At 32.6% G+C, this 20,662-nt stretch overlaps 2 protein-coding genes and 2 non-coding genes across 6 annotated transcripts; 1 reads left to right on the top strand and 3 right to left on the bottom strand.

Annotated features, from left to right (window-relative positions):
• Positions 1 to 278: 278 nt before the first annotated feature.
• TRNAD-GUC lies at positions 279 to 350 on the bottom strand. The gene has a single exon. It is a non-coding gene; the product is annotated as a tRNA-Asp (tRNA).
• Positions 351 to 440: 90 nt separating this feature from the next.
• On the bottom strand, positions 441 to 512 carry TRNAD-GUC. The gene has a single exon. It is a non-coding gene; the product is annotated as a tRNA-Asp (tRNA).
• A 40-nt stretch (positions 513 to 552) lies between these two features.
• On the top strand, positions 553 to 5,659 carry LOC114191416 (putative uridine kinase C227.14). Of its 3 annotated transcripts, XM_028080591.1 has the most exons (12): positions 553 to 689; positions 814 to 932; positions 1,140 to 1,183; positions 1,750 to 1,827; positions 2,411 to 2,603; positions 3,041 to 3,071; positions 3,155 to 3,213; positions 3,441 to 3,514; positions 4,190 to 4,276; positions 5,136 to 5,197; positions 5,295 to 5,323; positions 5,427 to 5,659. In XM_028080591.1, the coding sequence occupies exons 1-12, from the start codon at positions 557 to 559 to the stop codon at positions 5,511 to 5,513; spliced, it is 996 nt and encodes a 331-aa protein (XP_027936392.1). In that variant the 5' UTR covers positions 553 to 556; the 3' UTR covers positions 5,514 to 5,659. The 3 variants fall into 3 exon arrangements, 2 of the variants coding, with proteins under 2 accessions (XP_027936392.1, XP_027936399.1); XR_003605936.1 differs by lacking the exon at positions 5,136 to 5,197 and having other exon boundaries at positions 5,233 to 5,323; XM_028080598.1 differs by lacking the exon at positions 4,190 to 4,276.
• A 5,138-nt stretch (positions 5,660 to 10,797) lies between these two features.
• Positions 10,798 to 13,370, bottom strand: LOC114171262 (auxin-induced protein AUX28-like). Its single transcript, XM_028056495.1, has 5 exons — positions 12,957 to 13,370; positions 11,847 to 12,073; positions 11,587 to 11,722; positions 11,253 to 11,320; positions 10,798 to 11,145 (listed from the first exon to the last, which is right to left on the bottom strand). The coding sequence occupies exons 1-5, from the start codon at positions 13,205 to 13,207 to the stop codon at positions 11,108 to 11,110; spliced, it is 720 nt and encodes a 239-aa protein (XP_027912296.1). The 5' UTR covers positions 13,208 to 13,370; the 3' UTR covers positions 10,798 to 11,107.
• Positions 13,371 to 20,662: the final 7,292 nt, after the last annotated feature.

Below are 20,662 nucleotides of genomic sequence, written 5' to 3'. Positions count from 1 at the left end.
GAAGGATGAGTTTTTAAATTTTGTTGAGATTAAAATCAAATTATATTATTATGTACTAGTTGACAAACCCAAAATAATAATTTTAAGTTGACTAAAGTAACTAAACACCATTAACAAGATTAACAAGATCGAACTCGAGCCATCATCGCGATAAGTAAAGATACATACAACTATACTACGCAGATTAAATGTTCACTCCCTCAAACAAAAAGTATATTACTTATTTATAATTCTAAAACAATAATTTTAAGGAGAAAAACTGAAAAAGGTAAATAAAACGCCGCTGCCGGGGATCGAACCCGGGTCGTCCGCGTGACAGGCGGAAATACTTACCACTATACTACAACGACTTGATATTTACTTTTTCGAAATTAGGATTTAAATAAAATTCTAAAATAATAATAATTTTAAGGTGAAAAAACTGGAAAAGATAAATAAAACGCCATTGCCGGGAATCGAACCCGGGTCGTCCGCGTGACAGGCGGAAATACTTACCACTATACTACAACGACTTGATGTTTTTTCTTCCAAACCCAAATTATATTAGTTAGTTATAATGAAGCACTCATATAATGGACGTAGTGTCAGTGCCATACAGTTGAAGGCGTTTGAAATCCGGGTAAAAATGGAAGCAACTTTCTCTTCAACGACGGGAAGAGGGTACTGGAATAAGGCTCGTGCTTTGGCAGGTATGCTTCTATGTAATCCTTGTACGATTCTGATTTCGCAACCGAAATTTCGCATCACATTCCCTCCTCGTTTTACTCTACCCGCGCACTACTTCAATCTTCCTTCTTATTTCGCTTCTCGCAGAACCGTTGCTCCTGAGAGTTGTGGAGAATCGCGATCGGAATCCGTCTTCACTGTCCATCGCGCGCTCTAGCAAGTTTGTGCAGCTGTCACTTCGAACGAGGAAGAGTTCTCTCTTTAAGGTTCAGAATTCTATTTTGTAATAGAAATTCTGAAATATACCACCAAAACGATTTGCAAATGAGAATTGATTTATTAAATCGAATTTTCATGTCATTTCAACATAATACGTTTGTTTGTTGGAGATTTCAAACGCACATAAGTTTTCATTAGAGTGTTGGCGCTGCATGCCTTGTTAATATGTTTGGTACCGTTATTTGCTCTGCCAGGTTTTATCCGCTGAAAAGGAACAAATTCACGTTGTAGAGGGAAGGTATAACGTCTTTCGTGTTGTATATTTTGATGTGTTTTTAATCTTCGTATGTACTTTTTTCTTTCATCCACTTGCAAATATAACATGAATATATGATGTAAATGTGTAGCTCATTTGTGGGGTATGGTTACGGATATTTACATTCATGAGCAAATTTTGGTAATCATTGAAGGGAAATGTCGGAACTCAGAACATAGAATTCAACTTACGTGATATTGCTAGTAAAGTATAATTGAATGATCGACATTGATTCCGTGTCCTTATTTTCTCGTTAACAAAGAACCGTAGTTATTCAAAAGCAGTCTTTAATGATAAAAGTTGTTTATTCATCAAGCTCTCCATCATGTTCTCTTGCATATTCTTCATGCTTGTTGAGCTTGAATTACAATATACAGAGCAGTTGATTTCTCAGGGATAAAAGCTTTGGTGGACCCGTAAAAAGCAGTACACGAAAATGAACATAGCATTGAAATTTGGCTACATAGCTTTTTTGTGGTAGAAAAAGCTACTAATAGATTGTCTGAATTAAGTTTATTTTTGTTTCTTCTGGTTCTTGTACTATGCAGTTGTGTTGATGAGTTATATGATGCATTGGTTGCACGTCTTCTGCCTTCGGTGTTACTGTCATCAAATCCTAATGACAAGTAAGTTATTGTTTGTGGAGTCACAAAACAAAGGTTATTCTGAGTAATGCTGCCATAGTATAGAATGTAATTTTCCTTTGCAGAATGATGTATATCCTCTACCATGGTGTACAGGGGCATAAAATGTGTATTCTCCTATGTGCTAAATACATTGTGTCACATCCTATGTGCGAAGTACATTGATGGTTGTTGTGTATTATCAGTACTATTTATTCACTGCATGATTTTGAAGTAATATGTGACTGTCACAGCTAAACTGTCATTTTTATCTTAAACTTTAACCACTGAATCACCAAATTCTGTCGTGAAAGCCTTGGTTAAATTGTGCAAACTGCTATATTACTTATCTGCATGCCATTCTTTATGTGTCTCCTACTATCCAATATTTGGAAATTTATTTATGATATCAAATCTAGTGAAATGGTTACAGCTCCTCCCTTTACACCTTTTTTTTAGGTTGCGGGGGTGAGAGTGGTGAGGTTAGTGAAGTAGAAGATATAATCAAGCATCAAATAATTACGCTGTCCTTTTGTGTCCTCATATTTTAATCATGTTGGTCATGCTTTGTGTGATACTTGCATAGGCTTTTAGTTGGCCTGGCTGGTCCTCCAGGTGCTGGAAAGAGCACTCTAGGACATGAAGTAGCCGGACGCATAAACAAAATTTGGCTAGAGAAAGGTTCTTCCTTTGACTCTAAGGTGCAACCTCCAGATGTTGCAATTGTCGTTCCCATGGATGGCTTTCATCTTTATCGTTCTGAACTAGATGCAATGGAGGTAAGTGTCCTTCTGATGCTCAGCATTTTTTTTTTTGCTATCCATATGAAATTTTATACTAGATTCATTTCATTGATCTTAGTGATGATCTAGAGTTGACTAGTTAGCATACAATCGAATCAGTTGTACTTGAAAGTGCAATAAGTGCGTGACCTGTTGTCATTTTCCATTTGACAAAGTATTCAAAAGGTTGGGATATGCACATGCCATGTATTCTTTTTATTGATCTTTTTCCTTTGAGATTGAATTGATGCTACTTTCACATTATTGAAGATTAGACCATAAATTAGTCACCTTTCCAAAAAAATAAAAATAAAAGTTGTAGAGTGAACTACATGTAGTAAACTGTATAAATACCTCTGAAGTGAGATCTTTATTTACTGTCAATGGCATGAGGAATCATAATTCTGACATTCTAAGTGATTTTTTGATAATAGAATCCTGAGGAAGCACATGCCAGAAGGGGAGGTATGGTACTTTTATATTACTCATTATAATTCCGGAAATGCTATTTCATCAGAAAATCATTGATCTTTCAATTGGTATATCAGCTCCCTGGACATTCAATCCATTGCGGCTACTCACATGTCTCAAGAATCTAAGAATTGATGTAAGATTTATTATTATTAACTTCTAAGCTTTAGCGGTATTATTATCAGCAGGATTGGAAACTTTAGAATTGGTTCATGGCCATAACCTTTTTCTAGCTCAAATTATGCGGGCGAATTCTGTGGGAAAACTGGGATACACAGAAAGAACAGTTAGCATCTATGGATTGACATGATGGAGTTCTTATCTCTTTTGTTCTTTTGCATTTTGGTGAAACAAAATCTTCAGGGATCAGTTTATGTACCATCGTTTGACCATGGTGTTGGGGACCCAGTGGAAGATGATATCTTTGTGAACCTTCAGTGAGTATTTTAACATTAAGATGTGGTCATTCTAATAATTTGACACATTATAATTATTTATTGAACAAGTGGAAATGATGAAATATAAATATTTAAAGCTAACACAGAGAAATTGTCGTCATTAATGAGGTTAGAAGATAAAGTTTGACAGGGAATAATCAGATTTTCCACCGGATGATATGATTGTGTCTTATGTTTTAATTGGTTACTAAATCCACCGTCTTTAAAACTCTGGCCAAGATACAGTAAATATTTTTTAAATAGAAAATCCTGGTATCACAATGAAAATTTACATGTTTAAGAATTTTCTGTTGAGTAATGTACCAAATATAATTCAACTTTATGCTAATTTAATACATGTATAACAATTCTGACAGATTAAGCCCCGGGCAGACATTGGTTTCAATAGTTTGGTTCGTTATAATACCGATATAATGAACAATTCTAAAGTGAGGTTTTTCTGTAAGGCAATAATATCTTGTATTGCGAGGTTTTTCTGTAAGACTTGTATTCTTATTTCTTTGCTTATCTCCAAATCCCCAATTAGCTGTCTTTTCAAAAATCAGGGTTATTGATTTAAAAGTTGTTGCTACTTGCTACATGTCTGCTTATTTTGGATATGTTGATATATACTGCATGAATATATATTTTGTTTTATATTTTTCATTTGTTTAGGCACAAGGTTGTTATTGTAGAAGGTAACTATTTACTCTTGGAAGATGGGGTATGGAAGGAGATATCATCTTTGTTTGACGAGAAATGGCAAGTATTGATTTTACCAAGGCACATGTCTTCGTATACTTCCTGTTGATCTTTATAGTTTTGAAGGTTGTACTTTAAGCTGATGAAATTCAGCCGAGCCAGTGACATACTGCTTAAAAATTCTTCTTGTGAAAGAGAATTGTATGTTACTGAACAACATATTCAGCCGATCATTAATTGTGCTTGTCTCATGCATGTCATTATTGTTACTAGCTAGATCTTTGGTTTCCGAAACCCATGAAGACACAGACGCCTTGGGGTAGAAATAAACGCATTGATTCACTTCGAGGCTCATATCTCGATTATTTCTTCTATAAATCCAATATTTAGCTTTGAGAGTGTATTTGTCTGATAAAAAACTATGTATTATTATACTCTTTTGTCGTTTTGGTTGCTTTTTTCTCATTCTGCAGTACAGTATGTATTATTTACCAAATATATGCACATGTGTCTTTAGACCTGTACTGAAAGCAAAGAATGTACAGCTTTGTTTGGAATCTAGTGTATTCTGACATAGCAGAGTATTATTATCTTGGTATGACTATTTGCCTTTCTAGTTGCACCATTTGTTTAAAGAGTTTACTAAAATCTCAAACTAGCGAATTCTAGTCCCAGTCACTGGTTTATGTTGTTCATTTTCCTGCATTTTGTTTCATATCTACATAACCTATAAGACTGGGGCTGGTGGTTTATGTTGTAGAATAGAATGACAGTTGGGCAATTGCAAGATCTGTAGAAAATGGCTTTACATGAATCAAGAAAGATGCAACCTAATCTGATAGCGATTTCTGCTTTTTAACTTAAGAGAATTGTCAAGGGTATCCCTTTTTGTAATTTGGTCGTTCCAATTCTTTTCTAGGTTTATTGATATTGACATTGACAAAGCTATGCAGCGAGTTTTAAAGAGGCATATTTCAACTGGTATTTACCGTGTACTTTTCCCCAATGTGTATCAGTTTCCTCCCTAAGGAAGACATTTGAATTTACTTGTGATTTGTGTCTCCTTCTCCATCTATAGGCAAATCTCCAGACATTGCTAAACAACGGGTAAACTACTCATCTTGTAACTTGTGATATTAGTTATTCTGATTATCTGCCCAGTTGGCACTGAGTGACACACTTGCATGCATCACTAAATCTCATGATGCAGATAGACAACAACGACAGGCTCAATGCAGAACTTATAATGAAGTCCAAGAAAAATGCTGATATAGTTATCAAGTCAGTTGATTTCTGAAGAATCTGTTTGCGCCAAGTCAATCCTGTGGAGAGTATTATAACCTCAGAAGGGATGTCTTTAATAAAATAATTTATTTTGTGAATTTTCAGAGTCAAACAAACTGATTTTTTTTTAATTATTATTATACAACAAATTTTAGTGCATTTTTAGTTTTTTTTTTCTCAGCTTTACTAAAATTATCTTGTTAACTGTTCCTAAAAATTATCCCCAGCTTACCTGACATTTTTTGGCAGTGGGTCCATGTACTTACTAGACATGACATGAAAGCCACTGCTGGCTCTGATTTTAGGTGTGTCGGGGGATCCCAAGTCACTGCACTCGTTTTCTGTCCTTTCAACTAAAAATATAACCTGTCAACGAAAAAATAAAAATAAATAAAATTTGAGAAAGAATGTTAACTTTGTTTTTAATGTATATGGTTCCCTGTATGTATTGTTTACCATCTGACTTTTACTACTACATCCTTACTGCTACTGCTACTTGGCACTACCAGAGGCCACGACAATACTGATTTATATACACGCCCAATTGTAACAATGAACACTTTAGCTTGTAAACATATAAATTTAGATAAATAGTTGGTTTCCTATTGTAGCTATGAACACTTTAGCTTGTAAGCATATATTTTAAGATAAATAGTCAGTTTAGTATAATAAGTATTAATATATTTTATTTTTAATATAATAAAAATTTATAATTTAAATACAAAACTTTTAATTTTATTATTTAAAATTCTGTTAATAGTTAATGTAATGAACACATACCTGGTCTTTTAATAAATGTCATACATGTTTGTTAAGGAAAAAATTAACCATAATTTGTAATTAACTTTAAAAGAATTTTGAAAGCATTTATCAAATTTTTTTTCATCGATAAATAACAAATGTTAGTTGTTAGTATTTTATTGATATGAGAAATTAAATCAACAATATCTCATCCTCTTTCAACTTGTGTTATTGTGTAATGTTGTCTGTTATCACGGGTTAATGCCATCCTTGATACCATTGTTGGTGTCGTCAATGTTGATTTCAAGTTCTCTGATTTCTTTATACATTTATTTTTTCTAGCATTACTCAATTTTTTTTCTTCTTTTTCACTTAATAATTATTTTTTGAAAAAAATTTATAATTTATTTTTTAGTAACCACAATGGTCATCTTTGTTATAGCAGAAAATGTTTCCTCATAATCCATACCATATTCTTAGGTATATCTTTTAGTAACTACTCTAGCTTTGTACCTTTCAATTGAGCTATCTGTTTTTATCTAGATTTTGTATACCTAATAAGATCCAACAAGACGTTTTCTTGGTGGTAACGAAACTAGATCTCATGTATGAGTGTGATGTAGAACAATAAGTTCCTCAACCATATCATTATGTCAAAGTGGAACACAAACAACCTCTTTATAGGATGAATGCCCATGAAGATGATGAATGGAGGCAATAAAAGCAGCAAATGAACCATAATAAAAGGAATAAACAAAATTTGGTAGTTGAGTAAACTTACGATTATGACTAGGTTGAACATATGACAGAGGAACCACAACTTCAGGAGATGATTGAGCATGTGTAGTAGGGGAATTAACAGGTAAAACCTCTGGTGCAATGTCTATAATTGGTGCTAATACAGGTTCTAAAGTTGGTAAGGTAGTACGTGTAGTGTCATCAATATCAAAAGGATAAGTTTTAATGACATCCAAAACCATATCGTTTTTGAATAAAGCATGTACATCTAAAAACACGCAAAACAGAGTAATCAGGTGTATGACCATATAATTTTCTAAAAGTAGGCAAACTAAAATTATTTGAAGTCGGAATCTGATTCGCAACATGAGTTGCTGTAAGAATAGCTTCCCTCAGAAGATACTTGGAATATCAACAGATAATAAGAATGATGTTGAAGTCTCAGCAAAATGACGATGTTTTCTTTTAGCAACGCCAATTTATTGAGAAGTATGAAGGAAAAAGGTTTGATGTATAATTCCATTAGAGGCAAATAAAGTGGTAAAATTATTAGAAGTGTATTCACCCCCAAGTCACAACGAAAGGTTTTGATGGTAGTAGAGTGTTAGCTCTTTACAAGAGCATTAAAATTTTTAAAAATTGTGAGATAATCATACCGACATTTCATAAGATAGATCCAAGTGAGAAACGAGTAAAATCATACATGAAAGAGACATAATATCTAGAACTTCCTTTGGTGGATACAGGAGAAAGTCCTCACACATCAGAATGCATAAGATCAAAAGAAGAAGAAATACTTTTATTAGAAGGTATAGCAGGAAATTTTGTCAGTTTACAACCACTGCAATCAGAAATATCATAACTATCCAAAGTACCCAAGACTCCCGTAGAATCTAGAAACTTTAAATAAGATGCAGAAACATGACCCAAACGAGAATGCCACAAATAAAAAATGTGAAGAAGAAGATGACAAACAAAATGAAGATAAATTCATACTAGAGGCTGCAACAATTGACTCCTTGAACTGATTCAAGACATAGAGTCCACCTTGCCTATGGCCTATCTCAATCACCTTTTGAGATGTGCGGTCCTGTACAAAACATTCAAATGAAGTGAAATACACATTATATCCAAAATCACAAATGTTTCCAACAGAAGCAAAATTCATAACAAGACCATGTATATAATAAACATCAGACAAATACAAAGATGATGTGGCAATGGTACTAATACCAGATAATGGATCGATTCACCGTTAGCAGTTGTAATTGACATGGATGAGTTAGGTGATAACGAAACAAAAGTAGGTAAATTACGCGACATATGATTAGTTGCACCTAAGTCAATGATCCATTTGTCATAAGATATATTTAGTGATGATGTACCTTGAGATTGCAAGGCTATGTTGACCTGCAACTGGGAAGCAAGTCTAATTCCTGTGCTAATAATTCATTAACAATATCATCAATAAAAGATAGAGGATTACGATGCAAAAACCATGCAAACTTTCAAAATTACTATGCAAAGCCATAAGAAATTGAATCAAACGTTGTGATTCCCTATGAATAACATACGATACATGCTCAGTCAAGGCAAGTTGATCCCATAGGATTGTCATGATAGAATAAAAAGTCTTGCTTCAGTGCACGAATATCTGTCTCAAGTTGATATTGTTTGACAAAATTAGACTGTGTAGATAATCAAGATAAGTGATCCTGTACATCCTTTGCAGTATCATATTTTGTCAATTGGTCGTCAATCGAGTGTATGACAGAATTATTGATCCAAGTGATAATTTTAGAGTTATCATCTCCCTCCCCATACCTCTCAAGCAGTAGCCTAATTATCAGGTTTGGTGTCAATCGATTTTTGCACCTTAAATATAATTTTTTTTCATAACATAGCTCTAGTAGGAATAATTTTTAATTTCCAATTGCATACTAATAGACCAAAGAGTCATCTTTACAAGTCACCATAACATTCAAATGCAAAATAGAAATGTGAACCACATAACGAAAATAACAAACAAAACGAAAAATCAAAACTCAATATTCGAGGATTGAAAATACCTTAAACTGGCATAAAAAACATAAAACCACAAAAAAGGGTTATTCTAAAATTGGAACTATTACAAGAATCCTTAGAAACAAGGACTGCATTTTCGAGGTATTGTCCGTTTTGGAGCGTTAAGCTCCGTCACGGTTTTATCCTTAAAAAGCACCTCAAGGGTGAAGGGAGGTAGGAATATTTAAACTTCGCTTGACCTCGACTCCTAAGCGATGTGAGACTTATTAGGTGTATTGAACACGTAATGTTTATAAAATTGAATGCATTCATTTGTTTTGAGAATAAGGGTTATTCTAAAATCTACCATAACATGAGTCCTTCAAAAACAATACCTACATCTCACTATGTTCAGGATAAAGTTAAAACTAACAGAAAAAGAATACTCCAATCTGTATACCCTAAAAAGATATATTATAAATACTGAGATAGTTTAATCCGTATACATCGTCGTTAACAAAAAAATAACATCAAATCTAATTGCAGTGATTGAACTGCTGAAAGCAACTTGGCTTGGATCCGCAGCACTACCTATATATCAAGTGTTACGGTGGAGACCACTCGACAATGTTAGTTTCCAAACCATATGTGATAGTAATTACTTGTCATCATCATCGCTTTCTTGCATTTGCATGTTAGTTTCATCAATCACCAGAAAAAAAAAAAAATAGTGACAACAAATAAATTGAAATAGCGATACCACCAACCAGATTACCAACTTGTAAGGGATTTCAACAGTTAAATTAAGATCCCATTTGGATGAGGAAGCTCCAAGCACATGCAGACATGGAATATTTTTAAAACAAATTGCAAACATAAGCTTCTGATAATTTCACAGAAACTAAAACCAACAATTTGACATATTAAAGAGGCACCTATTTATTTGGTGACATTGACTCAACATACAACTTATAATGTGAGATGACACTTTATAACTGAGCCATGTCTCCAGAAAAAAGATGCGCATTAATTCAAGTCAATCATGGAGTGCTATTAAATGCTGACTGTTAAATCAATTTCAGCTTCATGGTTATTATATGTCAGTACCTTACATTTAAGACGTGAAAAAAATAAATCATAAAAAAAATACTTTTATGATTTTCAATCAATTTTAGTGTGAAATATTTATCAAAATTCTCTTGATTTGTTGAATTAGCCGTAAATATTTTTTTAATGAAGGGTACATAAATAGAATAATAATCATAATTTTTAAGTTCAAAATCCCCAGCTCTAGATATTACCGAGTTAAAAAGAAAAAAAAACCATCGCCAAATCATCTAAGAAAAAAAAATCCATCATCAAATCACCGAGTTAAATTCCATTTGTAAATGCGACGAAAAGTTAAACGAGGGATCATTTACGAGTATTGATGTTTTCCCCATCTCGTTGATCTATAAAATTAGGTTTGACCAAGAAAGCACACACACTCTCTCTCTCTCTATATGTATGTATGGAAAATTAGACAGCAATATCTTGAAGGAATATAATAATAAATTAAAGAAAGTATTTGAAATGGCATGCATAAATGCTCCATGCACACGCACATGTTGTTGTTTCCCATCCACCATGTTGAGGGAACATTTGCAGTACTATCTATTGGGGTGTTGATGATCAAAACAAAAACTAACGTAAATGCAATAAATAGAGTTTTGTTATTATATGAAAAATGATTAATAGCAAGGAATCTCATAATGATAAGGGAAAACTTTACGAGACAATTTAAAATGTAAAGCATGATAATATGTCGCTACAACTACAACAGACAAACACATCTTAAAATTATTATTAAGCAAGCACTCACACAACACAAGCAGAGATATATAAGAAAGCCAAGTCTAACAACAACATAATTGAGAGTCATTATGTTTCTGTTCATGATTAGTACTTAATTAGACATGCATCCATCTCATTGTTTTTGTTTGAAATATCATATAACAAACCATAATCATACACATATTAACTATAATTCAACACCCTGCATTGTCCATCCCTGTCTCCTGCTTCTGCTTATCCTTACTTTAGTTACTAACCCAAGATGGACCAGCTCATCAATCTCCCACTAGTCTAGCTCCTGTTCTTGCTTTTTGCCATGGCTCTTGGTGCTGAAATAATCAAATTAAAACATTTTTTTGTTTTTCAGAATCTGTATCTTAATAACATCACTATAGTTAAACACTTTCGCCGGTGAATACAAGGTTTTTATTCTTACCAAGACCAAGACCAATAGCCTCCTTTCCTTTCATGATGCGTAAACGCTTGCATGATTCAACAAACATCCTGGTTCACACGAAGAAAATCCATGTTATTCATAAGCCTGTGTCGTGTATATGTGTTCAACCATGGTTCATATTCATTAAGTTTCTAAGATTTTATACCAGAATTGCTTCATTATCATAAAAACACACATTCAATAGGTGCATAATCAATGATGATATAATATACAAGCATTTATTCTGATGCACGTAAACTAGTTTGCTATAGAAAGTTCAATAATGGTGGTGAAGTTGATTTGGAGTGACATAGAGCAGAGGTTAAAGACTTACTCCCATGGAACATCACCGACAAGCATCCAGTCACCATCCTTGTCCTCATAGGTTGGGACATAATCAGAGCTGTTCAAAAGATCCATCAGTTTGCTCTCATTCATGAAATCCTTCATTCCTTGGGATTCACAATTCCCTGCCATTGCATACATACATCATGCACCATTAATTCATAATCATTACAAACCCTAATCATCAACCAAATTATAATCTTCTAAGCGTTATTACATGCATGCAAAAACACAGGCTCGATGATTTACCAATGGTGAAGGAGCTGAACATTTTTCCTAAAGAATCAGAGAGCTCGCGGTAACTCTTATACATCTTCAAGTCCACTTTGCGGAGATAAGGTGCTCCATCCATGCTAACTTTCACAAAGCTTGCATTAGGGCTGTTATTCTTCTCACTCTCTTCTCCAATGCTCTTTTGCACAGCTAACATGTTCTTCCGGAACGACCGCACAGGTGGCCAACCCACCACCTGTGCCCTATGCATTTCATTATTCAATTCATCATTTTCTTATCATCAATACAACGCATCATTAATTATTATATAACCAATTTGCTAAATAAATCAAATTCTACAGATAAGCGTTTCAGAGGCTGAGACCCATATGTAATTCTGCATGAAACATAGATTAATTAAGCACGTAAGAGTTTATGTTTCTGTTTTATTATACTATAATATTCCAACCCTCCTTTTATATATCCTTTATGAAGAGGACTTAGCTATTTATATTCACTGGTGTAGTTTTACCTTTATTAACCCATACCGTGTTTTACAACGCTGCGTAAATGAATCGGCAGAAGAAGAAATGATGCTATGGCCGATGAGGACAAGAAAGGTGTAACTTTTTTTCTGGTGTACTACATATCATCAAAACTTTCAGACATAATTGTAAATTATTGCACTTTTCTCCCTAACTGGCTAGGCAAGTAGAACACGGTTTTGGCATGAACCCGTACGTGATTCCATATTTATCTTGTACGAGAGTTGAGAGCGTCTTATTTTTCCCTTGCATATTAGTGTATAAAGGAAATAAAAATATTTCTTTTGGACAAAACTCACAAAAGTATATTTCTTAATCACTCTCTCACCCCCCTCTCTCTATCACAAGTCCATGTTTTTTCAGTCTCTTTCGTTTCTTTATTCCACCCTCCACGATCTCATCTCTTCCCACCGTTTCTATCTTTCCCACAGACATAAAAAAAGTTCCTTGCTTATTAGCCCTAGACCATGGATTAGTATATTATGATGATATCAGAGCTTTTATTGTTAACTGTGTGTGTGTGTATGGTGAAAGGTAGTTAAGTAGGTGGAAAATAAAGAAGAAATAAAAACATGGAAAAATTTGATAACGAAAAACTTACTTGGCTGGAGGCTTAGCAGGATCTGCAGGGAGAAGGGTGTTGTCGCTGTGTTTATGAGATGGATCTGGTCCAGGGGCTGGTTCCTTGGATGAAAGATTAAGCATCAAATCTACGGTGGCAGTGTGATCCTGAGTTTGAGTCTCAGAGAAACCTCGCTTCCTTAGAAGTTCTTCAGCGTTTCCTCCAGGGAGTCCAAGCCTTAGTTCAGTTTCCTCAAAGGCCATGTTGTCGTTGTTGAGGCCAACCTCCATGAGTTTTCAGTCTCTTATATCAGTGTTTCTCTCTCTAAGCATTCAGTTATTTGTTTGGTATGTGGCAATAATAGTGAAAGATAGGAGGAGGTGGGGGTACTAATGTACTATGCTATAGGGGCAGGGGCAGGACAAGGGGACGTTTAAGGAGGGTAGCGTTTGGGCGTGGTGCCCATTAATACAAGGACGCATGGTGCGTCCTGTCTTTTTAATCCAACATTTTTTAGGGAATGGGTTTCTGACACGTGGAGGAATGTGTGAGCTGGACTTTTCTGTTCATGCTGCTCTTCATGACGACAACGTGATGTTATCTTCCTATGATTGTTCAGTGGAAGAACCGGAAGTGGACACCCCATGTTGCTTGCTTACACCACTTCATTTCTTTATTCATCCTAGGGTTTCGTCATTTCACACACTCACTCACTCACTCACTCCCTTTACGCCTTTTTTTCCATTCTAAATTATTCTTCTGCTTTTCTTCCTGTTTCCCTTCTCAACTCACTTAACTATACCTTTTATAATACTCTTCTTTGCATGCACACACACGCAACATGGATTATTCCATACACCAGTCACTTAACTGTTCATTGAATTGTGATTCCCTTTTTTCATCGTTAGAGGTGAACACCACTGTTCATCTTTGGGTTTAGCCACCGTTATTATTGGCCTTAGATCGATAATCCACCTAGGATCGATAAAAAAGATTCCAAACTCAAGGACTACTCGCTTCCCAAGTGGACTCTTACGTGGATGCATGCGTGAGAAAAAGGACTTGTAATATATTTTACCATCAATAATCAGGAATAGACACATACTAACTCCATATTAATTAAACTCCCTATTCATTCTATGCAGTTAATTCACACAGTGTAATTAATAATTTAAACCTATTCACTATTTATCTAGAGTTGTCAATCAGAGTAACCATACATAGTTAAATCAACCTACATTACTGAAAGTGACGATACTTCACCACTGGTGGTGACAAGAAGATTTTTTGTTTCCAACGTTTTGTTCAGCATGCCTCTATATATAATTAAGCCGAACCCTTTCATTTTTCTCCATCAATATCTATAGCTCGGTAATTATCAAACTTAACCAGTTGGTTCTTTGTGAGGCAGGCATGTTGCCTATTAAGATAACCATATTGTTCAGTGTAGAGAAACAAATAAAACATACAATAAACATCAATAAAAAAATGAAAGACATGTGTGTGGTCATCAATTTATTAGCACTTAATACGATATTTGATGTACATAATTATTACAAGTAAAAGTACTCAATCGCACTTTATAGACAACAGACTAATTTTTTGCTGGGATGTGCCCTTATGTATGTGCTAAAGGAGGTTCATGGTGAAAAAAAAAAAAACATATATATAAATGAAGGTGTGCAATTATTTGACAGGAACAGTTAACTGTTTGTTGTTACTGTGTGTATACATAAAGATTTGAGGTTTGATCGGAGAGGTTTTACTTGAGAATTGCACGCACACATGGTGGCCACGTCCATGTTGCCCCAATTGTCTTCTTCTTTCAACATCTGGGATTGTCAAACTGGACAGTGAGAAAAGAAACTGAAAAGATTGTGTCCAAGATTATGTTAGAGACCTTCTGATCGTGGTGTTGATATTCGAGTCAGGTTAAGAAGTTTCAGACACCCAAATCTTGTTTTGGCAATGGCTTTTAATTTGTGGGATGACTGTGATCCTCATTCACGCAAGTTGAGGGACATCATTTCAAAACAAACCCATTTTGTTATTCAGAGTCTTCTAAATTATCAAGTAGAACCAATATATTAAAGTTCTTATAACTATAATTTCAAAATTTGTTTCTTCTACTTACAGAAAGTTTTCTTTATTAGGTGCAACCTAACATGTTACTATGAACTCTTTTTTAAACGTTACGAATTATATATATGATACGATTTAGAATTTATCATATTTTATTTAAATATCTGCACCACACCTATATATAGGTTTAGTGTACTAAACATGCAAGTTTTATATTCGATTAACCAAAGAGTTTGAACCGTTTTTAGGTTATTCTCTCTTTTTTCCCGTTGCATTGCAAGTTTTCGTATATATATATTTTAAAAGTTGGAATGTTCGTATAGTTTGGAAATCATTATTGAATCCCTACAAACTTAAAAGATGGGTTTAGTCCGAAATTTATCGTATCATGAAAATGGGAGGTGATGGTCAAACATGTGAGGTTTCATAAAAATGGAAGAATATGAATTAGGAAATTGTAGAAGATGAATACCAAAAATGGTGTAAGAGGTGATTTGAGATGAGTTTGCTCTTTTCCCACTTCGCTCTAATTGGGTATAGGAATAAGAGTGGGACCAATATATGTCACATAGTCATGTGGTAAGATTCATCGGAAAGAATTGTTAGGTCCCACGGAAGTGGCCATGTGGGTTTGTTGGCCTTATGTAGTCCTAGGTGTCAAACCCTATCCCATGTGCGCCGCTGTAGGGCACCCCACTCACTCTCTCTCTCTCTCTATCCTTTACCTTTTAACCCTTCTGTTTATTCCTATGTACATTTTCTTATTTTACCATTTACAAATAAGAGACACAACAATATAGGGACAAGAGTAATGCTTCGTGTAAATGGGGAAAAAGTTGCACTGTTATGAAACATTTCCCTCACAGTATATAACTTCTTATCCTCAAAATTATAGGCCTTCTTCACCATCCCATAATTATCCATGCTCATATAAAATAAACCACTTTTTCCCATATCTTAGAATCATTTACCATAAATTTATCTTATGTAATTCTGACAACAATTCCATATTCGTGTTCCTACCCCCTTGCCGGACATTGAAAATTTTCGCATCCCCAAAGAGAAACCATGGTACTTACTGGTCACTGTCTAATATAAATAATAGTTTACATTAATTATCTTTTGTATTTCAATAATGTATTAAACTATTTGAATACATTATAAATCATAAATTCATATAATTTTGATATAGCATTTAATTTGGAGAGGAGGAGTTACATCGTACCATCAGTGGTCATTATAGAACAATGATTTATTTTCCTTTTGTTCTGTTGAAATAAATTTGCAAGGAGGACTATATATGAGATATGGTAGATTAATACACTGGGCGGTGGTTAACATTTATATATAATTAACATATATATATATATATATATATATATATATATATATATATATATATGATATCATACCCAATTTTTTTTTTTAAAAAAATGTTTTTTTAAAGAAAAAGAGATTAGACCCAGATAGGGTTCTCGTTTCAGGGGGTTGGGGGCTATCTAGGAACAGAAAAAAAAATCAAAAAGAGATTGCAATCAAGACATAGCATTAAAAATTATTGGCATTTGGTGGTGCAGAGAGAGAGAGAGATCCTAAACCATGATCAAAATATTTTGGCGATATATAATTAATTAGTTTGTTTTGAATGCGTAAAAAGTTGTTCCTTTTCTTGGATCTTGCGTGATCTGAGATCCAATATTGTGCTTTCTTGAGCTCCATGACCAAGTGCAAATTCGATTCCATGTTTACCAAAAGTGTACACACCACCTTAACCATTTTCAACATCGGAACCCCCTTGGTACTAAGAATCTGAGATTTTTGTTTTGTCAATGTTTCACATTCAGTTTGTGTCAGTTCTGCACATGACATTGGCGTAGGGTTAGCTAGCTACGGTCGACTTTAATGTGTTGCGTGAATTTAGCTGTAATGTGAGTTACATTGTTCACTAGCTTAGGTAGACCCAGTATTTCTCAGACATAAATCACATGAATTTGGCCTTCCACAAATTACAGTTGCACCATGTCACTTCTTCCCCTTCGTCATCAAAAACACTATCTCATAACCTAAGTTACTGTCTGTTTCACTACTACTACTAAATCTTCTTACCACATTTCCTGTCCTTCCACTACAATGAATATTAACACACAACTCGATATTACAATCAGTTTTTTATATACATTTTTTCAATTTAGATTCATATGATAATATTAATTTATTTATTATGTTTTTAAAAAAAATTATATATTTTTCAATATGCATATATCTGTATGTTATGTATTGTATAATTTCTATCGTAAAATATAAGCTGGAGAAAAGTGTGCGTTATCCTTTCACTAGAAGGTCTTAAATGGCGAGACGAGGTGAAGGCTAGAAGTAAGGGACAACGATTCAATCCAGCAAATACAAATTGCTTTTGTGAATTGACTTTGTTGTAAGTTTGAAGCCTCTCGCAAAGATCAATAAATTCCCCATTGTTCTTAGTAGAATGACAACACAGATATTTCAATTATTTCATTTGTAATGTTTAGCCCGAATTAGAAATAAATTATGGGCCGCTGTTTCCAATACAAGTAAATTCAATTACACACATATAGAAAAGTAAACAAAAGATAAAGTGAAACTACAATTATTTATTGAAATTAAAGAGATTGATGCAAAAGAAAAAAGTTAAACGATAGATAATGTAATTTATCAAAAAACTAGGAGAAACATAAAATGATGTGAAATAAAGTACAAAAAGTGTTGATGGACTCAACTTTTGTTTTTACTTTATTTTCATTTCAACCCATAAATTCTTATTTCCAACTACAGAATACTACATAAAAATATTTTCTTTAAGTGATTGATGGAGACTAGCTATCAGTTTCATTTTAGCAGGTTTCATTTGTCAACCACTTTCTTTTAATCTAAACTTGAAATATAGATTTTACTTAAAAACATTGTTTTCAGTTTCATTAAACCATGTAGATGTTGATGATGATGAACAATAATTTTATGCAGTAGATAAATGGAATATTGAACATGATGACAGTAGATGAGTAAAATAGAAGTAAAAGTGTGAAGAAGAAAGGGTGAAGCATTGGTTTGAATCAGAATGACGTAGCAATGGCATGGCCCTTGATCATGGCTGCGAAACTGGGGGACCAACATTTTTAATTTCTGTGTCTCTGAAAGTGATTTTTTTTCTTTATTATTGTATCGTCAACCTTAATATCCTACTTCTACATGGATCAGAAACTGCCACATTTTGGTTGTCGGTTTGACAAAATATGTGATTTCAACCATCTAAGTTAGTCAAACCCAACATTCACCAAGAACACTACGTTAAGCCATGTTACAAGTTAATGCAAAATAACTTGCTAGTTACGCATTAAGATTTGGTGTATTCATTTTGGGATTCTCAATCTTTAATCCCTATTATTAAAAGGAAAAGATTATTAATATTGAATGCAATGTGTGTACAGATTAAATAGTATCAGATTGTTATAGTAAATTTATCTAATTCTCTCAACTTTATACATAAATATTAAAAGAGTTAAGTATTTATTTTTTTCTTAAGTTTTAGAGAAAATTAAAATTAGTCTTTTTAAAAAAAAATAGTTCAATTTAGTTCTTCAATACTAAAAATGAAGTTCCAAACGTGTTTTGTGATAGATTTAATTTGTTACATCATTCAACACATTTTTGCTTTAATATTAAATAAAAAATGCGTTTAAAAACTCAAATAAACTTATAAAATTTGATTAAAAAAACAAAATTCATACATTTTTAAAGTTGATAGACTAAATTGGATTAAATTTTGAAAGATAAATTAATTTTGATTTTTACATAAAATTAAAAGATGAAAAACATATTTAATCCCTATTAAAAAAAAGTTAAATAATGGTAACTTATTCGTGATTGCTTTCACATACTTATAATCATACTGATTAAATAATTTGTTAACATATTTCTTAACTAAATAAATAAATAAAATGAACCGATGATAGGCTTGTATAAAAAAGATATCTATTTAATGTGTAACTTAACTTTTATATTTTATTTAATGCGCGAGATAAAATAGATAATAAAGAATGGATAAATAAGGAAGAAATATATTTTTGTATAGGTAATCTTATCGATAAAATCTATAAATAAAACTTATTAGTAAAATTAGTCATTGATCGACTTTCTTAAAAATATTTATCGGAAAAATAGATGTCAAATTTTTTGTTAAATTTGGAAAAATATATTAAAAACCACTGAAAGAATGAGAAGAAGAAGATGAAGAAGAAGAGAAGGAAGCTATAGGAAGAGAAAGAGGAGTTAGAAGAGAACCATGAGATAATAGTTATATATATATATATATATATATATATATATATATATATATATATATATATATATATATATATATATATATATATATATATATATATATATATATATATATATATATATATATATATATATATAAATTTATAATTACTAGTGAACTATAATAGTCAATAATTATCTATCTATTTTTTTTAATTGTCGATAAAATTTATCGATAAACACTTTATCAACAATTTTTTGAATATCGCTTTTCTGTAAAAAATTGTTATAAATAAAATGTAGCTATTACTTACAAATTTTGCTATCAGTAGTTATGTTTCTTCTTGTAACGACACTTTTACGAAAGGAAAAGCTTCTAAAATTATTTCCGTTGAAAAATAGTTCATAGATTTTTTGTATCAATTAAAAATATAAAATATATATATATATATATATATATATATATATATATATATATATATATATTATTTTATGAATATATATATATGTTTTTTTTATATATTGCAAATTTTTTACAAAGTTATATAAATCTTAAAGTAATATATATGTTGTTATAGAAATTGAAGAAAAATATATTAAAATTTTAAGAAAAGTACAATAATATTTAAAACTATTAGTACCAATGTTAGTTTTTTTTTTTTTTTGAGTTAAAATTTTATGTTGGAAAAAATATATTTAGAAAGAAAAACTCTTAGAAGTTGTTAAGCATGATGCAGGCTGAAGGATGCATTGTATTTTGGATTTTTAATGTTAAATTTAACCAACTTATGATGAACATCAAGTGATTTTGTATTTAGAACGTGGACCCATGAAAGTCTAAGTGAATATTGCTATGCAAAAGTTTTGATTAGTTAAGAAGGTATATTCAATTATAAGGAGATATCTTTGTAATTTGAATAACTGAAGGAAAACTTGGCACAATATAATCCCTTCATCAAGATTCTTAACACGGTTTAAATTGGATTTGAGCTAAATCTATAAACAGTATTACTCCTGATGAAATTTGAAAGAAAAGTTGTAATATAAAGGAGAATTAAAGTTAAAGAGAAAAGTAATTAAAGATGATTTGTGAATGATTAAAAAATGGAGTTTGGAAAGAGCACGTTAAGTTTAACGGTGCAGCGGCAATGAGAGGTGGAGTTATATTACATCCTTGCTTAATTGTGTGTGCTAGCTGTTGCTGAGAGATATCTCAAAAAGAAGGTGCATTCATAGCATTTCATGCCCTCTGTGTGGCCCAAACAATCAATCACATTCAATGCTTTCGCATCCTGGGGAACAACCAACCAACAAACAACGCTGTAAGAGTGGGGACTACCTTTTTAATTTAATTTAATTTAATTAAT

The sequence above is a fragment of the Vigna unguiculata genome, chromosome 1, assembly GCF_004118075.2.
Source record: "Vigna unguiculata cultivar IT97K-499-35 chromosome 1, ASM411807v1, whole genome shotgun sequence".
Classification (NCBI taxonomy): domain Eukaryota; kingdom Viridiplantae; phylum Streptophyta; class Magnoliopsida; order Fabales; family Fabaceae; genus Vigna; species Vigna unguiculata.
The sequence above is the reverse complement of the archived record's forward strand: the minus strand, read 5'-3'. Positions and strand labels throughout refer to the sequence as shown.

Excerpts from the sequence above, each read along its gene's own strand:
- LOC114191416 (XM_028080591.1), top strand. The coding sequence starts at position 557 with ATGAAGCACTCATATAATGGACGTAGTGTCAGTGCCATACAGTTGAAG. Across the intron at positions 2,604-3,040 it reads CTGAACTAGATGCAATGGAG|AATCCTGAGGAAGCACATGC; the intron begins GTAAGTGTCCTT and ends TTTTGATAATAG. Across the intron at positions 3,072-3,154 it reads AGCACATGCCAGAAGGGGAG|CTCCCTGGACATTCAATCCA; the intron begins GTATGGTACTTT and ends TTGGTATATCAG.
- LOC114171262 (XM_028056495.1), bottom strand. The coding sequence starts at position 13,207 with ATGGAGGTTGGCCTCAACAACGACAACATGGCCTTTGAGGAAACTGAA. Across the intron at positions 11,723-11,846 it reads GTTCAGCTCCTTCACCATTG|GGAATTGTGAATCCCAAGGA; the intron begins GTAAATCATCGA and ends ATGCAATGGCAG. Across the intron at positions 11,146-11,252 it reads GGCTATTGGTCTTGGTCTTG|CACCAAGAGCCATGGCAAAA; the intron begins GTAAGAATAAAA and ends TGATTATTTCAG.